Source organism: Leptosomus discolor, chromosome 4 (assembly GCF_034619465.1).
Source record: "Leptosomus discolor isolate bLepDis1 chromosome 4, bLepDis1.hap2, whole genome shotgun sequence".
In the NCBI taxonomy this organism is placed as follows: Eukaryota; Metazoa; Chordata; class Aves; order Leptosomiformes; family Leptosomidae; genus Leptosomus; species Leptosomus discolor.
The window spans coordinates 73,787,761-73,804,885 of NC_141394.1; the positions used below are offsets into that span (position 1 = coordinate 73,787,761).

General features: G+C 42.2%; 1 protein-coding gene across 2 annotated transcripts in view; it reads left to right on the forward strand.

Annotated features, from left to right (window-relative positions):
- ZFYVE28 (zinc finger FYVE-type containing 28) overlaps positions 1–9,981 on the forward strand; it is a 60,352-nt gene extending 50,371 nt beyond the window's left edge. For both annotated transcript variants that reach the window (XM_086464185.1, XM_086464184.1), the window contains 2 exons: positions 8,793–8,896; positions 9,850–9,981. In XM_086464185.1, coding sequence (XP_086320311.1) covers positions 8,793–8,896; positions 9,850–9,981 — 236 coding nt within the window. The remainder of the gene's footprint in view (positions 1–8,792; positions 8,897–9,849) is intronic.
- Positions 9,982–17,125: the final 7,144 nt, after the last annotated feature.

Below are 17,125 nucleotides of genomic sequence, written 5' to 3' on the forward strand. Positions count from 1 at the left end.
TGGAGTAATGCTGTGCATTTATAAGTTATTTTGTACTTTTATAAAACCATGGTCTGCTTGCTTGCCCTTCTTCTGAAGCTGCAGGCTAAAGGATCTCGAATCTAATCTATTTATTTAGAACAGCAGAGCTAATTCATGTATAATGCACTGTAGAAATATTATCTCTTCTGGAGGAAGATTTGGTGTCAGATAAAGAACTATTCAGTAGTCGTTTTAATTGATTTTTCTATTTTGCCATAATTCAGAATGTCACAGAAGGTGCAGTAAAGAACAAATCTTTAAGCAAAATCCTTACCACTTATAGGCTGTATTGGAAAAGAATGCGAGAGATTATTCATTCTCTACCACTTTTAGTTCATATTCTTTTGTTTTGAATCGATGCCTGATGCTGTCAGTGAATTTGTCTTGCCGAACTTGAAAGCACATTAATCTGAACTGCAGGATGCTGAATAACCTGCTCGCAGTGGATGTACATTTTGTCATGGCAGTCACTTCACTTCCCTGGCACGTTATTCAGCTTTTAAGGTTCTTCGGCTTTTCATGGCATCTTCTATTGGCAGAAGGAAAGTTTTATGTTTGGAGAAGTGTGGCGTATGGCTTGGGATGTTATTTGTTGAAATAGAAGACAACAGTCTGGGTGCTTAGGTGATGTTATGGCTGCATGCGCAGTAAAGTGGAATTTTTGGAGTTACAAGGGCCTCTGTAGCACCCAGACAGCGTGAATCACTTATATCCCTGCCCTAGGTGAATGGTAAAACCTAACCTGTAGTATTAATAGCATATACCGGTAACTATAGCAAAAACAGCCCCCAGCCTGCACCTTTGTTCCGAAATAGCAGGTGTTTCATGTATGCCTGTGTGATGGAAAGCAGAGCCTTGTGACATAACCAAGTCCCTTTTGAATCAGTAGAGTTGGATGCCAGAATGAGCTTGACTGCCTTGGCTGACCCATGGGAAAACAGAGCCTGTTAGCCAGTGTTCTGCAGGTACTCTGCTTTTGATACCCATGCTCGCTCACTGGGAAGGCTTGGGCATGTCTGAATCGATCTATTTGTAGACTTTCTCTGGGAGTCTTACTTGGCTTGTGTGTAAGTGGTTATGCTGTAAATACCTACTTGAAGAAATCAGTACAGCTGCTAGTGTAGCTAGTAGGAGTAGCTACTAGTGTAGCCTGCTGTTACTTAGCCTTCAGATTTGCTGATGGGCAGGAGTTTGCTGTATCACAGAGATGGAGGGTGCTGGGGAGCATGGAGATGACTCCACCTTCCAAACCAGAACAAACCACAGAAGGTCTACCAAAAGGGGCATCTGAAGTGGGTCAGTTAGAATTTGTGGGATCTGTAGAAACACCCATTCTGTTCCCTCACCTCCCATACATTCCAGGCCCCTGTCCCTTCATGTCACAAGTTGTCATTGCTGGCAATGCTCTACAGTCTTTTTTTCTATGGAGGTATGCAGTGGTAGCTAATGGGATTGCTATCCCTAAGGCATCCAGCATGAGGCATAAACTCACAGCAGTATTTTAACCTCAGCAGCCATGTGCCTTTTCCCCCTTTTAACACCTCCCCACCTACCTCATTTTTGCTGGCCACCATGGAAGCAACAGCCCCTGCCTTTGGGTGCAGGTAGATGATGTCTCGTGGTTAAGGCAACCTTTGCTGCATGAACATTGTGCCTGATTTCTTGCCGCAAGCCTGATGGGTTTGTTCTCCAGACCAAATCTGGGCTACAGGCCACCAACAAGAGTACAGCGCAGTTATCACTGTAAATGGATTCAACGCAAAGTCTGAGAGCGTTGCACCCATCTTTTGACAGCACTGCACCAAAATTAATTATATCCTTTTTTTTGTACATCATTTCTGCACTTCAGGTCACTCTTAATGATGTCAACTGAAAGTGAAAACAGTTTAAAGCAAATGAGCATATCAGTAACTCCGCCCTTCTGCCATAGGGACAGAACATGAGCATGTATCAAATTGAGAAAGTCCAACAAGGTACCTGCCAGGAAAGCTTCTGCCAATTATCAAATAAATCCCTCTTACTGAAAGTACTGAATGTTTAAGATTGCATCCAATCAATGGTAATAAAAAAAAAAAAGCCCAGCAACCTGAACAAATAAATGGTTTTAAGATTCTACTGAAGGTTCCAGCCTCTGAGATTATGAAGATGAATCACTTTGGTTTTGTCAGACTTCTCATTCTTACTGTATATAAAACCCACCAGCTGGTCTGGGTTGTAAAACAAATATGAATGTTTATTATGAGCCAGCTGACATTGGCAAGTGTCTAAGAGTTAAATCCTGTGACCTTCTGAAGGTTGAAATACAATAAACTACAGATTAATTGGCATTCCAAAACAAAAGCATTTTCAAAAGTACAGGTGAGCCTATGGTGTATACGTTCATCTTTGTCCTAATGCTCTAGGACTTTTTTTTCAAGGAAGCATATGTATTTGTACTTCATAGAGGATAAAAAGCACTATATAGGGAGAGAATGTAAAGCAAATACATTTATATTTTCCTAGAATATAAGATGAGTTTATAAAGTATTCCATAAATCAATTTTAAATACAATAAAATTTCATGCCCTGGTTGTATGATGGAGAAGATTCCCCCTGGGGACGAAGTTCTGTGTATAAATTCAAAGTAAATTGTAGCACCAGCTGCTCAGAAAAAAAGCAGGTTGGGCTCTTTGCTACCAGTGGTGCTTGCTCTGAATTGCAGTAACAGCAGAAGGGGCCTGTGTCCTGGGACCTTTTGTGATGCTGCCTTTTCTCCCTGTGTCCTGGTGAGCTATGAGCCAGCACAGGGAGAAGGTTGCTGCAAAGTTCCTGAGCTCCAGCTTGGGACAAATCGCTGTTGGGTAATAAGCCCACCAAGAAGTTTTGCGTGGGCCTGAGAGTGGGCAGCGTGGGTCACACACAGACCGGGACAGAGCTGCATCATTCTTAAAATGTACTACAGCTTTGAAAAAACAAACATCAGGGAAGTTAAAGTTTGACTTTCTGCCATTGATGTGTCTGCGATAATGTTTTTAGGCCCAACACAGAACTTGCTTTGTATTTGCCAACAGGTTCCCATATACATACATAGATACACACACAGAGGGTAACTTTTTTCTTATCTTGGTAAGGATTTTGATGTATTCATTTCTTTACCAATCTGTGAATGTGATGAAGCATGTCCCTGCTCACCATATTTGGGAGCATAATGTTTATCCTTATGAGCATGATGATTTTAATAGTGAATTTTGGCAAATCTGAGTTTTGACCAGACATGTATTTTGAGGTAATTTATTAGTCAGGAAGATTAATCTGTTGTGATTGAGTGAAGGTGAATATTTTTAGTTGTCAATGTTGTGAAGTTACAGGCTGGCTAAGAAAGCAAGTTATACTTCTTGTCTAGGAATAAGCATGAGATAGGTAGAAATTGGAAGATTTTTGGAAGGAAAACCAAGAAGCATTATGAAGCTGTTGGTGCTCCATGAAAAGATTTGCTGTAGCATTTCGGCTCTCTCTGCAACCATACATTCATTTTCACTCCTTATCCCTCTAGCATCCGTACAGAACTGCCTGGCTTGCTACCACCTAGTTATAACTCCAGCCATAATGGATTTGCTGTGGCTGCCAGTACAAATATCAGTTTGTGCCAAATAATGTTAGCATCTGTTTGCTGCACAACAGCATGCTATTTCTCCTTGATCCTTTTCCATCTCGTAATATTCCAGCCCACCCACTGTTGTCTAGCCACAAGTCCTCACTGCTCTCCAACCAGCAGCATGGAACATAATTCAGTACTTTGTGGTCCCAAGGCTCAAGTTCTTGATCCTGTTGCACTAAGAAGTCACCAGGTCAAGAAAACCCACCCATGCTACTGTATGTGCAGAATCTAATCACTGTGAGTCTAGAATTAGCTGTCAACCCTAGCTGAATGCGTCAGTTTTTCTTTTGTCCTCTCTATGCCTATGGCCACTCCATTATTTGCAATGATGACCAGCAACACTTTCTAAATGAGAGAAGTTACTGTTGCACAGTTCAGTGGCCAAACATACTCTGTCTGCGTAACTCTTTACTTTTTCCTTATTCAGCAGCTCTGCTTACACTGTGTGAGAGGAGAATCTAGCATCAAGTATTCCATGTTGAGGCAATGATTTATAATCAACTGAATGTATTTAATCATGCATGTAAAATAATAGGGTTTTGTACAGGTTTTAGGTTGTATTGAAAGCTCCGTGCTCTGGTGAAAGCTTTCCAGATTTGCACAGAAACTCCATCCTAAACTGTTTGACAAGAGTTATACTTAAAGCTAATACATCTGTACCTCTGATTTCTTGCTCACCCCTGAAATGTTCATCAAATAATATTGTTGAAGCAGAAAATTTATTTTTATTGGAAAATGTTAAGCCAGCTGTAATCAACACTGAATCTACTGAAAAATGGTAAAGATTACTTTGGTACAATTGCCTTCTAGGAATCTTATGTAAAAGTGAGATATTGCTCAGAATGACATGCAGAAAATTGTGTGATAAGGGACCAAAAGGTTCATCTTGCTGTGGCAGTTGAAATGAGGGGTAAAGTCGTGTCACCGTTGTTCTCTACTTTCCATACTTAAAACTGTGAGAATGTACAATTCCTGCTTTCATCAGACGAGCCACAGCAAGCCCATCTGACCTTTTCTGCAGCTGTGAGGGTAATGCACTTTGATGGCTGCGGTGGTTTAAGTTCCACAGGCTGCTGTAGGAGCAGCCCTCTTAAGGTTAGTTTGGTAAAGGCATAATCAGGGTTATGCATGATGTGGTCTCGAATCTCACACACACTGATGCAGGAGGAACTTTCAGTTTGAGTTCTGCATTAGGAGTATTGGGTAGAAACAAAAGATGCAGAAAGGATCTTTTCTCTGAATTGTCTGGCCATAATGCAACCACCACCACAAGCTTAGGGTTTAGTAGCTGCTCTTCAACAGGGCGTTGTGGCACGCATGTTTTCTGATCTGTTTTCTACCAGAGTATAGATTTGCTAAATTAGACTGTCTGCAAGCTCAAACAACTTCTGGGATTATTTCCCTCCCACACCTCCCAACCAAGACTCTTGTGTCTTAGCACCACCGAATGACCTTTCTGGTCTAACGTTGTTCGAATCAATACTGTTGATGGATCTGGGTCGAAGCTCTTCTCTCCTTGTGTTCTGGGACACCAAATGTTGTTCTTGGTTTTGTAAGATTAGGTGGGACTGCAGTAGATCTGTTGCACATATTTAAGCAAAAGGAATTTGCATGTGCTTTTGACAGTGGTTACAGCATCTCTGATTTTTTTCATGGTTGTGGTTTTCTTAAAGCACCAGCACCTTGGATTTATGTGAGATTTTTAACTTTTATAGAGCAGAAAACTTTTTGAGCTAATGAAGTTGCAGAGACATGTAAAGGTGAATTCTAATAGTGACAGCATAAAACAAATAAAGACTGTAAAATTTCATGATTTATGGGAGAGTGTAATGCAAGATTTTGGGATAGTTAAGAGTTGGGAATACTGTTTTTCCTTTTTAAATGTCTTTTTCAGTCTTCACACTATTTAATTTTATCTTGTGCCTTTTCCTTTCTCTAGATCTGTTTCTTACTCAAATACTTCTCTTCCTTTCTCTGCCTTTTTTTCTGTACATGCTTTTAATGTTTTCTTCTAAAATTTATTTCTGTAGTCTTTCTGTCTCGTTAATCCCTTCCCTCCCTTCCTCCTCCTCTTTGATGTTTGTGCTGTGGTCTTCATCCGTTTCCCAACAGAATTCTCTTAGCTCTCATTGCATGATAAAGCAGTGGGCCAATTAGCCCACGAACAAGGTTTTCCCTCCATTCCTTGTAGAAATCCCTGAAGCACAGGCAGATAGTGCTTTAGAGACTGGATGTTTCCATTTGCAGCTGCATGCAGAGCTAATGTAGCAGCGAGCCCGGAGGAGGACTGCAACATAAAGAGCCTAGGGGTGCGGTGCTGCTGCCCTGCTTCCAGCACGTCCTCAGGCTTGTGCTAGGGGTTTAATTTGTATAACTCGCTCTGCTCCTCGTATTGAAGCTTTATCCCCTCCTGAGACTGCTCTTCAGAGGATATTTCAAAAACCTGTTCTATAAAAAGCCTGATAACTCAATCATTAATATATGCAAGTCAGAAAGGCTGCTCCCAAGGTTGAGCGAGATGAGGCTTGTGAAGGGGACCTCGGGGTGTGATCCCGTTACCACTGGGGGTTGCCTGGGCTCAGAAAGACTGAGTCATTCAGGGCTTCCTCCTCCCTGCCAGTGTGAGCACTTCAGCTCCAATCCAGGATTGCATTTAATTTCTAAGTGCGTACTTTCAAAATGAAGCCTCTGTGCTTGTATTCAGCGTCAGGACTTTTTCAGTCACAACTGGAAGCAGAGGCATAGGGCTAACGGCCCACACTTTCTTATTTTGAATGTTATTTCGAGACTGCACCGCTATATGATTTCGGACATTTCTCTCCTGATTTCTTCCCACCCAGTCTTACTGACTGTAGCTGGGTGATGAGGATTAAAGCAATTAATGTTTGTACAGCATTTTGAATGTTAAAAGCCATTACGTAACGGAGTGTTACTATTTGGGGGTGTGCTGCAGTGCAGCAGATCTTGGTGCGAGCAATTGGGATGTTAGGAGGGCACTAAAACCCAGAAGCAACGACACACAGGGCTGGCCGCATCACCCTGTCGAAGGGCCTTACTGTTCTTGAGTCACTTACTGTCTGGGGGAAAATATGCCCTTTAGCTCACTCTACTGATGCGTTAATTTAGTGAATCAGCTGATGTGACACCAATGTGGAGGTAGAGACAGTCCCTTTAATGTGGGAGAACATTCTGTGGACAGGGTTATACTGTTTCTATACATTGAGTACCACTAAGACATGGTTTATTTTTTTTATGCAATTATAAAAACGAAGTTCAGAATAATTCATCTGGCAGTCAAGAAATTCTGTAACCATCAGCAACGGACTATGACTATTATGTGTTTATAAAGTTATTTATCAAAATAAAATTTCTGTTTCTCATGGGGTTTTTTTGCAGTTTTTATTTAACACTGGAGACAATTAAAGCCATACATGGTCAATTTAAAAAAATGACTTTTTCAACACTGCAGTTCAAGGGCAACAACAGGAAAAAAAAAACCCCACACAAATAAAACAAAACCCAAATGGTAAACACTGGATAAGAAAGCTGCTCTCTGTCAACGAGCCCCAGAGTCATTGTGGTGTAGGGTTAGGTAAACCCTGCTGCCAAAGGAAAGCCTGCCTTTGAAGTAGGGATTTGTAGCCTTGTGTCCCCACAGAACACTTTCTGGTGAGCTTCCCAGGGATGAGGCCAAGGCTGCTATGTGCAATTTCTTCCCTCCCCGCCCCCCGCATCAGTCATTTCTCTGCACACAGACTTTGTGTTTGATTGATGGCGCTATAGTTGTGACCTTTATCAGACCAGTTTGTTCATTAAGTGGAAGATTGCTTCCTTCAACTAGTTAAACTTCTATAATAGCTGAGAGGAGCATGTAAAACCTGAGTCAAGATTTGAAGTTCTCTTTGTTTTTATTAATCTACTTTTTGAATATTTTCTGCTTTGAATGCTATATCTTTTTTACTTTTAATTTGACAAATGTTGCAATGTGACAAAAACATGAAAACTGGTCATGGTTATGTTTGAACAATACAGTGATTATTCATTTAATTATCTTTCTGTCTGTAGTTGTAGCCCTCTTGACCTCTGCATTAGCTGCACCGTATATTTTGTTGTTTGATAATATGCTCCTTGAGGCAGGGATCTTGCTTGTCAGGTTTATAAATCAGCAATTGCATGGGTTGCATACTGTAAATAATACTGGGAGAGAAGCTGCATACAGGGAACTTGGATAAATACATCCAGCAGTTTGTGTTCACTGTGTCCATGGATTCCTTCTGGATAGAACTTGCTTTGCCCTTCATTAGATTTTTAGCAACTTAATTAAGTGATTGGCTACGTCATTTCTACACCTGTAATTTTAGACTCTCTGAGGTCATGTCAGCCAGTCGTTAGTAGAAGCAGCTCAGCAGAAGTGAGCCTAATACCTTCTGCTTTGCCAAAACCAAATCATTTCCCTGCCTGGCTTTTATGAGAGGTTGGAGAGCTCACAGGAGAAATAAACAACTGAAACATGCTGTTCGGGATAATGGTTGAATTCTTCCTCTGCGAAGTCTGTACGCTTGATTTTGTGGTTTTGCTGTAGTTACTGGTGACTTCCAGTAAGAGTCCTAATAGTTTAGCAGACGGTAATCAGGCTTCGAGTTTATTATCTGTAGAATTGCTTGCCTAATTGCAGAAAAGCAGTCAGCCTTTCCGTAGGGAGGGCTGAAGAGGCTGGGAGTGATGTCAGCTCTAAGCTTGTTTTGATGGCTGGTTGCACTGGCAAACACACCTGTGATCCAGCTCAGCTTTAATGCTGTCTCGTCTTCATACTTTATTTTGCTTATCTCCTTTTCCCTGCCACTTTCGTTTGAATAGGGTATATTTCATTTTGAGTCCAAAGCTGCCATGTGCTGTTTCAGTGCCTGCTGTGCTCTGCCCAAAGGGGGATGCCTGGCAGAGAAGGGGGCAGTCAAGCCCTCCCAGGCATCCTGAGCTCACCTAGCTGCCGGTTCACAAAGCACCTTGAGAATCTCAGATGAAAGCGACTGCTGGTAGATTTTATTCTCCCCAGTCCCTTGAGGATCTGGTACTCACATGTTTGTTTTCATTCCCTTTTGATTTATGTTCCCTTTTGTTGCTGTGTTTCTGACAGATCCTCCTGACTGGGTTCCAGATGAAGTGTGCAGCTACTGCACTGCGTGCAAGGCTCCCTTCACAGTCATTCGCAGGAAGCACCACTGTCGGAGCTGTGGCAAGGTAACGACTCAGTCTCACACGTGAGAAAGAATCCACCAAAGACAACAGCAAAGTTATGCATGCCACAGAAGCTCAACTGCACAGCAAAACACGTGCGCTTGGCCAGGGTTCTCAAGTCATAAGAGTTTTGTATGTCTTGGCTATCAACTGCTCAGCTTACATTTAGAAAGTGTGGGGGGAGGGTTTTGACTTTCATACACCGATACAGATTTGTCTGCTAAAAAGCAGAACTCCCTGTCGAGATCCTGGAACAAACACCCCAAATCCAGAGTCACTCTGGCCTCCTGCTCTAAGCTTTAACGAGCCGCAGCAGGCTGCACAGCGAGGGGTGATGCACAGCTCAGCTGCAGGGACAGCGTGTCCTTTGGCTTCCTTTCGAAACCTTTGCAGGAGAGCTGCGGTGTGTAGGGCTGCTGCTGTGCAAGTTTGTGGGGGAGGAAGAGGGAGCGAGGGAGGATAAAGCAGTGATGTGCCTCAGGAAGACAGAAATCTGTCATCCCGTTTCGCGTGCTCGCCTTGCTGGTGTACAAGTTAAAAAGGAAGAGGGCAGAGAAGCAGGTTTTGTTAACTTCGTAGTGGACTTGCGGAAGTAGGAGCTTCAGGGATAATCACAAATATTCCCCTAGTCTGTCTTTAAAACCAATGGAGAGAGATGCTTCTTTTCATCTTTGGGGGAGCTGCCTTCCCTCGTGACCTGCAGAGCTAGACTGACCTGCCTTGGCTCATGTCAGTGCTTGGGCACCCGTGGCAGAGAGGCTCAGCACAGTCAGATTAATTGGGCATCGGGCTATGAATTGCCTGCAGAGGGCTTTCGCTTGCTGTGCTGAGGAGGGTGGTGTTGCCAATACACAAAAGCCCAGCGCGTACAATCTTCTCTCTCCTCTCTTGAAATCAATTTTGTCCCATCCAGTTCTTCAAAGGAACTGAAGTGAAATCTCCCTCTTGTTTTTCAGATCTTCTGTTCCCGCTGTTCCTCCCACTCTGCTCCATTACCTCGTTATGGTCAGATGAAGCCTGTCCGTGTTTGCACTCACTGTTATATGTTCCATGTCACTCCTTTCTATAGTGACAAAGCTGGTATCTGACGTATTAAACTACTGGTGTGTCTTCTGGAGTCTTACGGGGACGGACATGTTTGACCTAAGCCAAGAATTAACTTGAAAGAGGGACCCTGTGAGGGCATGTAGGCTTTGAAATCCATTATTATAAATTTTGTACAGACAGTTTTTATTGCATTTTACTAAGCTGCTAAAGGGAAGTATGAAGTGTCTGTAGCTCTAAGGCTGCAGTACAGTCTTCCATAAATTTATAACATTCATGTTACGATGCCATATGCAGAACAAATGCACTGTGTGGAAGGAAATAGGGCTCAGAATTGAACAAGCGTTGCTGCTTATCTTGCGTGCTAGGAACAGAGTAGCCGGTTTAACTAGTCCATCCCAGCAAATCAGTCCCAAAGCTCGGACACTTCTGTGCTCACTAGAATACCAGCATGGCTGTGGATGTCAGCGCTCTCCCTCCTGCTGCGGTTTAACTTTCCCATTACTAGATTTTTGCTACCTGTGCTAGGATTAATTAAAGCAAAAACTATTTCAGATCCGTATTTGATATTTCCAAAGGCAAAATTTTCTTTGAATCACATAGGAAGCACTGAAGGTTCTGAAGCAGTGTATTTCTATTGCCTTTCATTTACTGAGCAGAGCAATAACTCCAAGTGGTCTTCTAAAAGTTAAGTTTTACAACTTTCAGTTCCATATTTTGGAGTTCTGGAAGTATTTATAATCTGCATCATTTGTGCTAAATGCTGTTAATAAAAGTATAACACAGAGCTTTGGTTTCTATATCAGCATTTAAAACTTAAGAAACTTCAGAGGAAATGGTTACCAAATGAATGAACTAATATTAAAATACATATTTTTGAAAGAGTTTAGCAGCAAATTCAGTAACTGTGACAAATTATTTCTCCCATAATTAGGTTTTTTAAATGGTTTTTAGAAGGGAAAATGTGTGATGTATTCAAAAGGTCGAACAGAATGGTTAACCAGAGAAGGGTACTTGTTGTCCACATTTGGCAGAGTAACTGTGTAAAATATCGCGTACCGTTACTTCACTCATGCTAACAACTCAGAAGACATTTGTATGTGTTTGAAACACCAGGGATTAATTTTTGTCTCCACTTGGAGAGGAAAGAAATAAGACTCACAGATTCATGCTATGATCTTGCACAAACTGTTTGCAGTAAGAGCTCCCTGAGCACTAAGGTTTCAAAGGCGTTTGGACATGCTTTGAGTTAGCCACATGAAAAGGAAGACAGTGTGTGCTGTGGTTACAGAGGAAACGAGATCAAGAGCTCTTTGCTGTATCCCCTTTCCTGACTCTCAGTGCTACACACTGTTTCAAAGTGATAAATACAAAAAAGGATGAGGAAGTTGTTTGTGGTCATCAAGGAAGGTCCTAATTCAAAATGATAAAGCGAAACTGGCCAGTGTTGATTTCTTTTATTTATTTGGGGGGGACATTGCCTTTGTTAAGTGGTTTAATATTCAGTGTTAATGAGCCATATAAGGGTAAACCAGTTTGGCACTGCTGTCGTTTTGAATCAGATGGAACAGCTTCACTTAGTTTCTGTGTAATGCACAAGCCTTACGATGCTGTTTGTAGACAATGTCAGCTATGATGTGCTATCCTCACCTTCTTCTTTTAATTGTTATTTCCCTGAAATCCTTCCCACAGAATCCTTGAGTTGGAGTGTCGGCGTTCACCAGAGTTGGGAAAGGCATGGAGTTGGGCAGTTGGTGGGAGGTGGGTAATGTGGTGCAAGCAATGATACTTATTCAGGCTTAAATCTCAGGCTTCACATTGCAATGATTATTGCAGCTTTATTTTTAGAAAAGAAAACCCAACAAATTTAATGCTTCTTTTATAGGATAAAAAATACAACAAACTTCAATTGTGAAATAAATATGCACAAAAAGTTGCTTCTGTGGAAAAAAAAAATCTTATTTAATGGACTGAATATTTATTCAAGCTTGTTTTTATTTTGTAAATGCTGTAATTCAGAATCATTTCCATAAATATGATATTTAAAGATATCAGACACTATAGTTTCTTATGTAAATACAGACTCCTATTTCTCTTACTGAAAAGCACAATGACTATATCAATACTAATATACATTTGCCTCAAGAAAGACTTTCATCTTGTAATCTCTTCAGATAATTAAAGTGTCAGGACTTTCTACTTCCATGTGCTGGATTGCTCTTTCATTTCGGGGTCTGTTTACATGGCATGACAGCTGCCATCCTGTCAAGCAGACTGGCCTTAAGTCCTTCTCACTTTACAGATAACATGAAATAAATGAGTTTAAATTTGAAAATGGAAGTCGCCCCCGTACAGAGAAGGGACGGAGTACTAGCTTGTCACTTAACGTTGCCTTGTGCTGTCTCTTGCCACCGGCTGAAAATCTCCCTTCCCGAAATATCTTGTGTCAGTGGCCACTTCACACATTAGGCATGTTTGATCTGCCTGTGTCACATCTGAATAATCTTTTCTGTGAGGGCCGTAGATCTGCCTTGAAAATGGTGCTCCTTGGATCTACCTGCACAGTTACTCTCATGAAGCATAAATGCCCAGTGCTGTTTTGTTCTGCTCCTTGTATGAGATACAACTGTTGTAGGTTTATGAGACTTAACTGTATTGTCCAGAGGACTTAATGCATGGCTTCTGGAATGCCATTTCACTGAAGAATAACCGTGTTACAGCTCTGTGACAATAGGATCTCAGCTTCAGTGGTGCAACCACAAGAAAATTTTATGGGAAGCCCACACACAAGTTTAACATACTGCATTTGAATTAACATACATAATATTTATGGGCAAATAATGCTGCCTTAAGGTGTGTATAAATAAATAAATAGTAGAAATTTATCCTAAAGGAACTTTTTAAATTCAATTTACATTGTTTCAGGGTTTTGAGGGAGAAGGGGATCTCCTTTCTCCAAACCACAAGATTGTGTTCCACAGCAGTTTTCCTGTTGGGGCTACCACAACGGAAGGGATATGGGATAATACGGTAAGAGCAACATTGCCAAAGGTGGCATTAATTCACCTAGTGTTGGACTTTGCTGTACGACAGGTTCCCTCTGAATCAGGGCTGTTTTCAGGAAAAAGAAAAATTCATAGTGGACTCTGAAGTGATCCTTTCTAGCTCTGTACAAATCACGGAGCGTTTCCTGCTCTCTCCAGGTTTCTAAAGGGAGGTAGGATAGCAGGGCTCCCTCTGCAGCGAAAGGAACATCAATAAAAAAAATACTTCTGCTTCCAGAGAATACCTGTGTCCAGAAAGCTCAAAAGTACTTAAAAGCTGTCACACAGCAGCTCTGAGGAGGAACCTGGATGGAAGCAATGGGTGAGGAAAATGACCTCTGTGTGTTTTCTAACCTGGGAGGAAGGAGGAGGAAAATGGGATGCATGCGTGTGCGGTTGTGCCTGTACACGGGGGCAGGGGGGCATGAAAGGCGGGCTGTGGAAGCAGGAGCCTTGACTGTAGGAAAGCTTCAAATACAGCCCCATCACATTCCTGCCTGGGAGCTGGAGGAAACCACCAGCATTCTCACTGTCTCATCTCAGCTGAACTTGCTGTCAGTTTATGCAAAGTCGAAGCTGCTGGGGCTGCATCCTCCCGTTTCCGTGGCAACCCCCGATAGCATCTCTCCAGCGAGTGCCAAGACTGCAGCACTCCAGTTCCTGCACAGGCAGGCACAGAGGCTTCTGCTCTGTGCTTCGTCAGAGGGGCTGTGATTGCTCAAACATCTTCATTTGTAACCAAGATTTACGCTGCAGAGTCAGATGCTTACTGTGAACTCTATTTTGTGATGATAACATTTTACTGAATTACGCTTTATGTTGCTTGTCTGGAAGAAATCTTCTCTGTGAACATCCTTTTGACTACTTTTGAGGGTTCTTTAGCTTCCCCTCTTTCGCACTTTACCCCATGCAGGTTTCAGTTTCTGCTGTGTTTAAACTAGGTACCTTATGTAGCCTCCTTGGGTATCTCACAGATAGTGAAATATTAAAGGCAATATTAGACAACTCAAGGAGCTTTCATCCCTGTTGCTTCCTGATCATGTCCTTCAAGTTCCCAGGCACAGGCTCGTTTCAAACCCTCACTTGGTGTCCTTGTACCTGCGAGAGCATTCTGCCACACAGGTCCTTCCTGGCTGCCTGAGCAGCCATGGGTCTTGCACCATGGTGTTTAAAGTCCTGCAGTATTCCTTTGCTTTGTGGAGGAGAAAGGATGGATCCTACATCCCAGGTTTTAATAGCTGTTAGTACATTACAGATACCGCGATAGGACTGCTTTTTTTTCATTTGGCCCTCTTTTCTTTGCTCTTAAACCAAAACATGGCAAACCATTAGGCCAGAAGGATGAAGAGGAGAAGACTTGTTATAGCAAATCTGGAAGTGTGAAGATGATGTTTTAATGAAATAATTGGTCTCTTTGAAAACAAGCTGTAACCGCATGCGCTAGGAATGCTGGGGCTCATGCATAAAACAGATTGGGCAATTAGTCTTTCATGAACTCATTTCGTTTCTTATTTTCACTAAACATGAAGGCTCTGAAGTGTAAAGTACGATTTTTCCCTCATGTTTCACTCAAAGTTATGAAGCTGGTTTTTCTTCTGTTTTTCTCTGCAAACAACTACCAGCCTGTTAGGGCTTTGGCTGAGCTTGTCTGCAAAAGAGAGGGTCCTTCTGCGTCCAAAGTGATGCAGCCAACACCGGGGCCCCCAGGCCTCCTGCCTGACGCTCCTGAGCAGCAGCGAGGGGTGGCTGTGTGCGCCCGTGGGCGTGAGGCGACTGGAAAGGGGCTGTTGCTCACGTCCATGCTGCCATCTGCTTTTTATCATGAGCACAAGGTGTCTGATGCAGCCTGAGATGCAAAGGGGCCACTGTCCCTGGGAATGGCAGAGCCAGCCTGCATTTAGCTGTAACTACCTCAGATATTACAGAGATTTTGTCTTCTGAAAATAACCCCATGCCCAGCACTCATACCACTTAAGCAAGCACTAAACTCTTGTCTGACTCTAGAAGTTTATGATTCTATGATTTACATCTTTTTGCAGTTTTACATAGTTCTTCACAGGGCAATAGAAAGTTGTTACCGCCATGACTGTTTTATTTCTTTAGTTAATAATAAAGAAGTAAGGCAGCAGCAGGGAGGGTGTTTGAGGTGACTGCTTTATAGGTAATATTTCAGCAGTAGCCTCCTTTCAGTTTTTTAGCGGAGCTGGGCTGTGTGACAAGCCAAGGGGCTCGTCAGTGTGGGGGAAGGTGATGAGAAGAAATAGATAGTCCTGAATAGCGTTGGGCTGGTAACTTCTCTCAGATGATGTCTTGTTAAACATGCTGACAACGTCAGTCTTTTTTAAAAGATGTGTCTGAAAATGACACTGAAATGCCTCGGCCTTTTTGGACAGTCTGGAGAAAGTTGTCCCTTACCCTTCAGGGCCTGGGACGTTGGCTCCGCCTTGGGCTGTCCCAGACAGAGATCCTCAGTTGTGAGAAATCGTGTGTCAGGAATGTTAAGAGCAGTGAGACTGTCCTGGCTTTATTAGTAAAGGACTTGTACCATGCTGTCTTCCTTTGTGTTTGGGGAGCCTCCGAGATCAAATTTTGAGGCATTTGTTAGGTAATTATTTTTCTGGCCAAAACTATTTGTGATTGTTGCTTCATTAGCAGCTTTTCTGTTTATTATGCAGCAGTAAAGCCTGCTGATTTGGGGTTGTTTTGTTTTTTAAAACTAATTTCACTTTCTTTGACTGATCTGCAGAAAGCTGGAGATGAATAATTGAAGATATAAACAGAAAAATAATCACTTCTGCAAGTTCATAAATATATTTAAAAGTGAACTACCCTGCGATCCTTTGAGTCTCAAACACTGAGAGATGATACAGAAAAAGTGAACCCCAAGTAGTTCAAAAGTCCTGGATGTTGGTTTCTGAACCACCTGCTTTTGTCTAGGAGGCCTTCTTGTAGCTAGTGGAAAGGGTAATGTGGATGGATGATCTCTGAGGGAAATGGTCTCTCTAGTGTGGAACAAAAATGAAAGGTTTGAGCCAGTGATTCTAACTTACCTTTGTCTAGAAATAACTCTTCCCCAATTTTAAAAAATAATGAAGGGAATTGCTATACTCCCCATGTAATGTAAAGAAGAAATAAGAAATTTTAAGTAATTTGGTCCAAGTGTGTTGGAACAGAATACAAATCTGCCACAAAGACATTCAGTGACCAAATGTATAGCCTCTAATTGCTGTGGTTTTGAGAGTTAGTTTCAGGAGAGGACATCAGCCTTGCTTGGAGAACAAAGTAGGCAAACCTTGCCCAGCTGTAGCCCTAAAAGGTTTTCTCTGTCACATTTGTTCCCCACATTCTGCTTTCTGCCTTTTCTCTAACTTCTTTCTGTTTAAAGGAATAATACTGGAGTTGGACTGAGTCTTGGGGAAAATACTTCCAGTATTTCTTCCCAGTAGGCAGCATTTGAAACATGGCCGGTTGTTTGTAGTGTCCGTCTCAAAAACTTACATTGTGAAAAGCCGAGGTTTTGGATGCGATCTTGCATCCCGGTGCTGCCTCCATGCAACTTTTGTCTTACACTGGAACAAGAACAAAGTAGTTGCTGCAGTAAAGAAACCAAAAATCAGGCTGGTGTGGAGGCTTAAGGGCTTCTTAGGAAGAGGCTTTTGATGGTGCTCGCTAAAAACACTCCAGTAGAGAGCCAGCCTCAGTCATGGATAGGCACACACCCCCAGGTCACCCAGTCCTGAGCTGGGGACCTGTGACCTGGCCAAACTGAAGGGAGAAGCCAAGGAGCAGCCAGCCCAAGGGACAGAGCATGAGGGATTTTTTTTTTTTCCCCATTGTTTTGCTAAAATTAAATCCCAGGAAGAGCTTGAGGTGTTGTCTTACCTGCTGCATTGAGGGTATTTTCAAGCAGCTTGAAAAAAACCAAAACATGCTACTTGTTAAAAAAAAAAAAAAAAAAAAAAATCCATGCTACTTGTATATTCCCACCCAGTGTTAACAGAAATACTAGTCCTTGGCAGGTGGAGGGGGACAGAGAGGCTGTTGTCTTTTTGCTTGTTGATTACACTTTTAATCTTTTTTTCTGCTTGCTTGCTGCAGTAAGAAATGAAAAGGGAAAAAAAAAAAAAAGAAAAGAGAAAAGGGT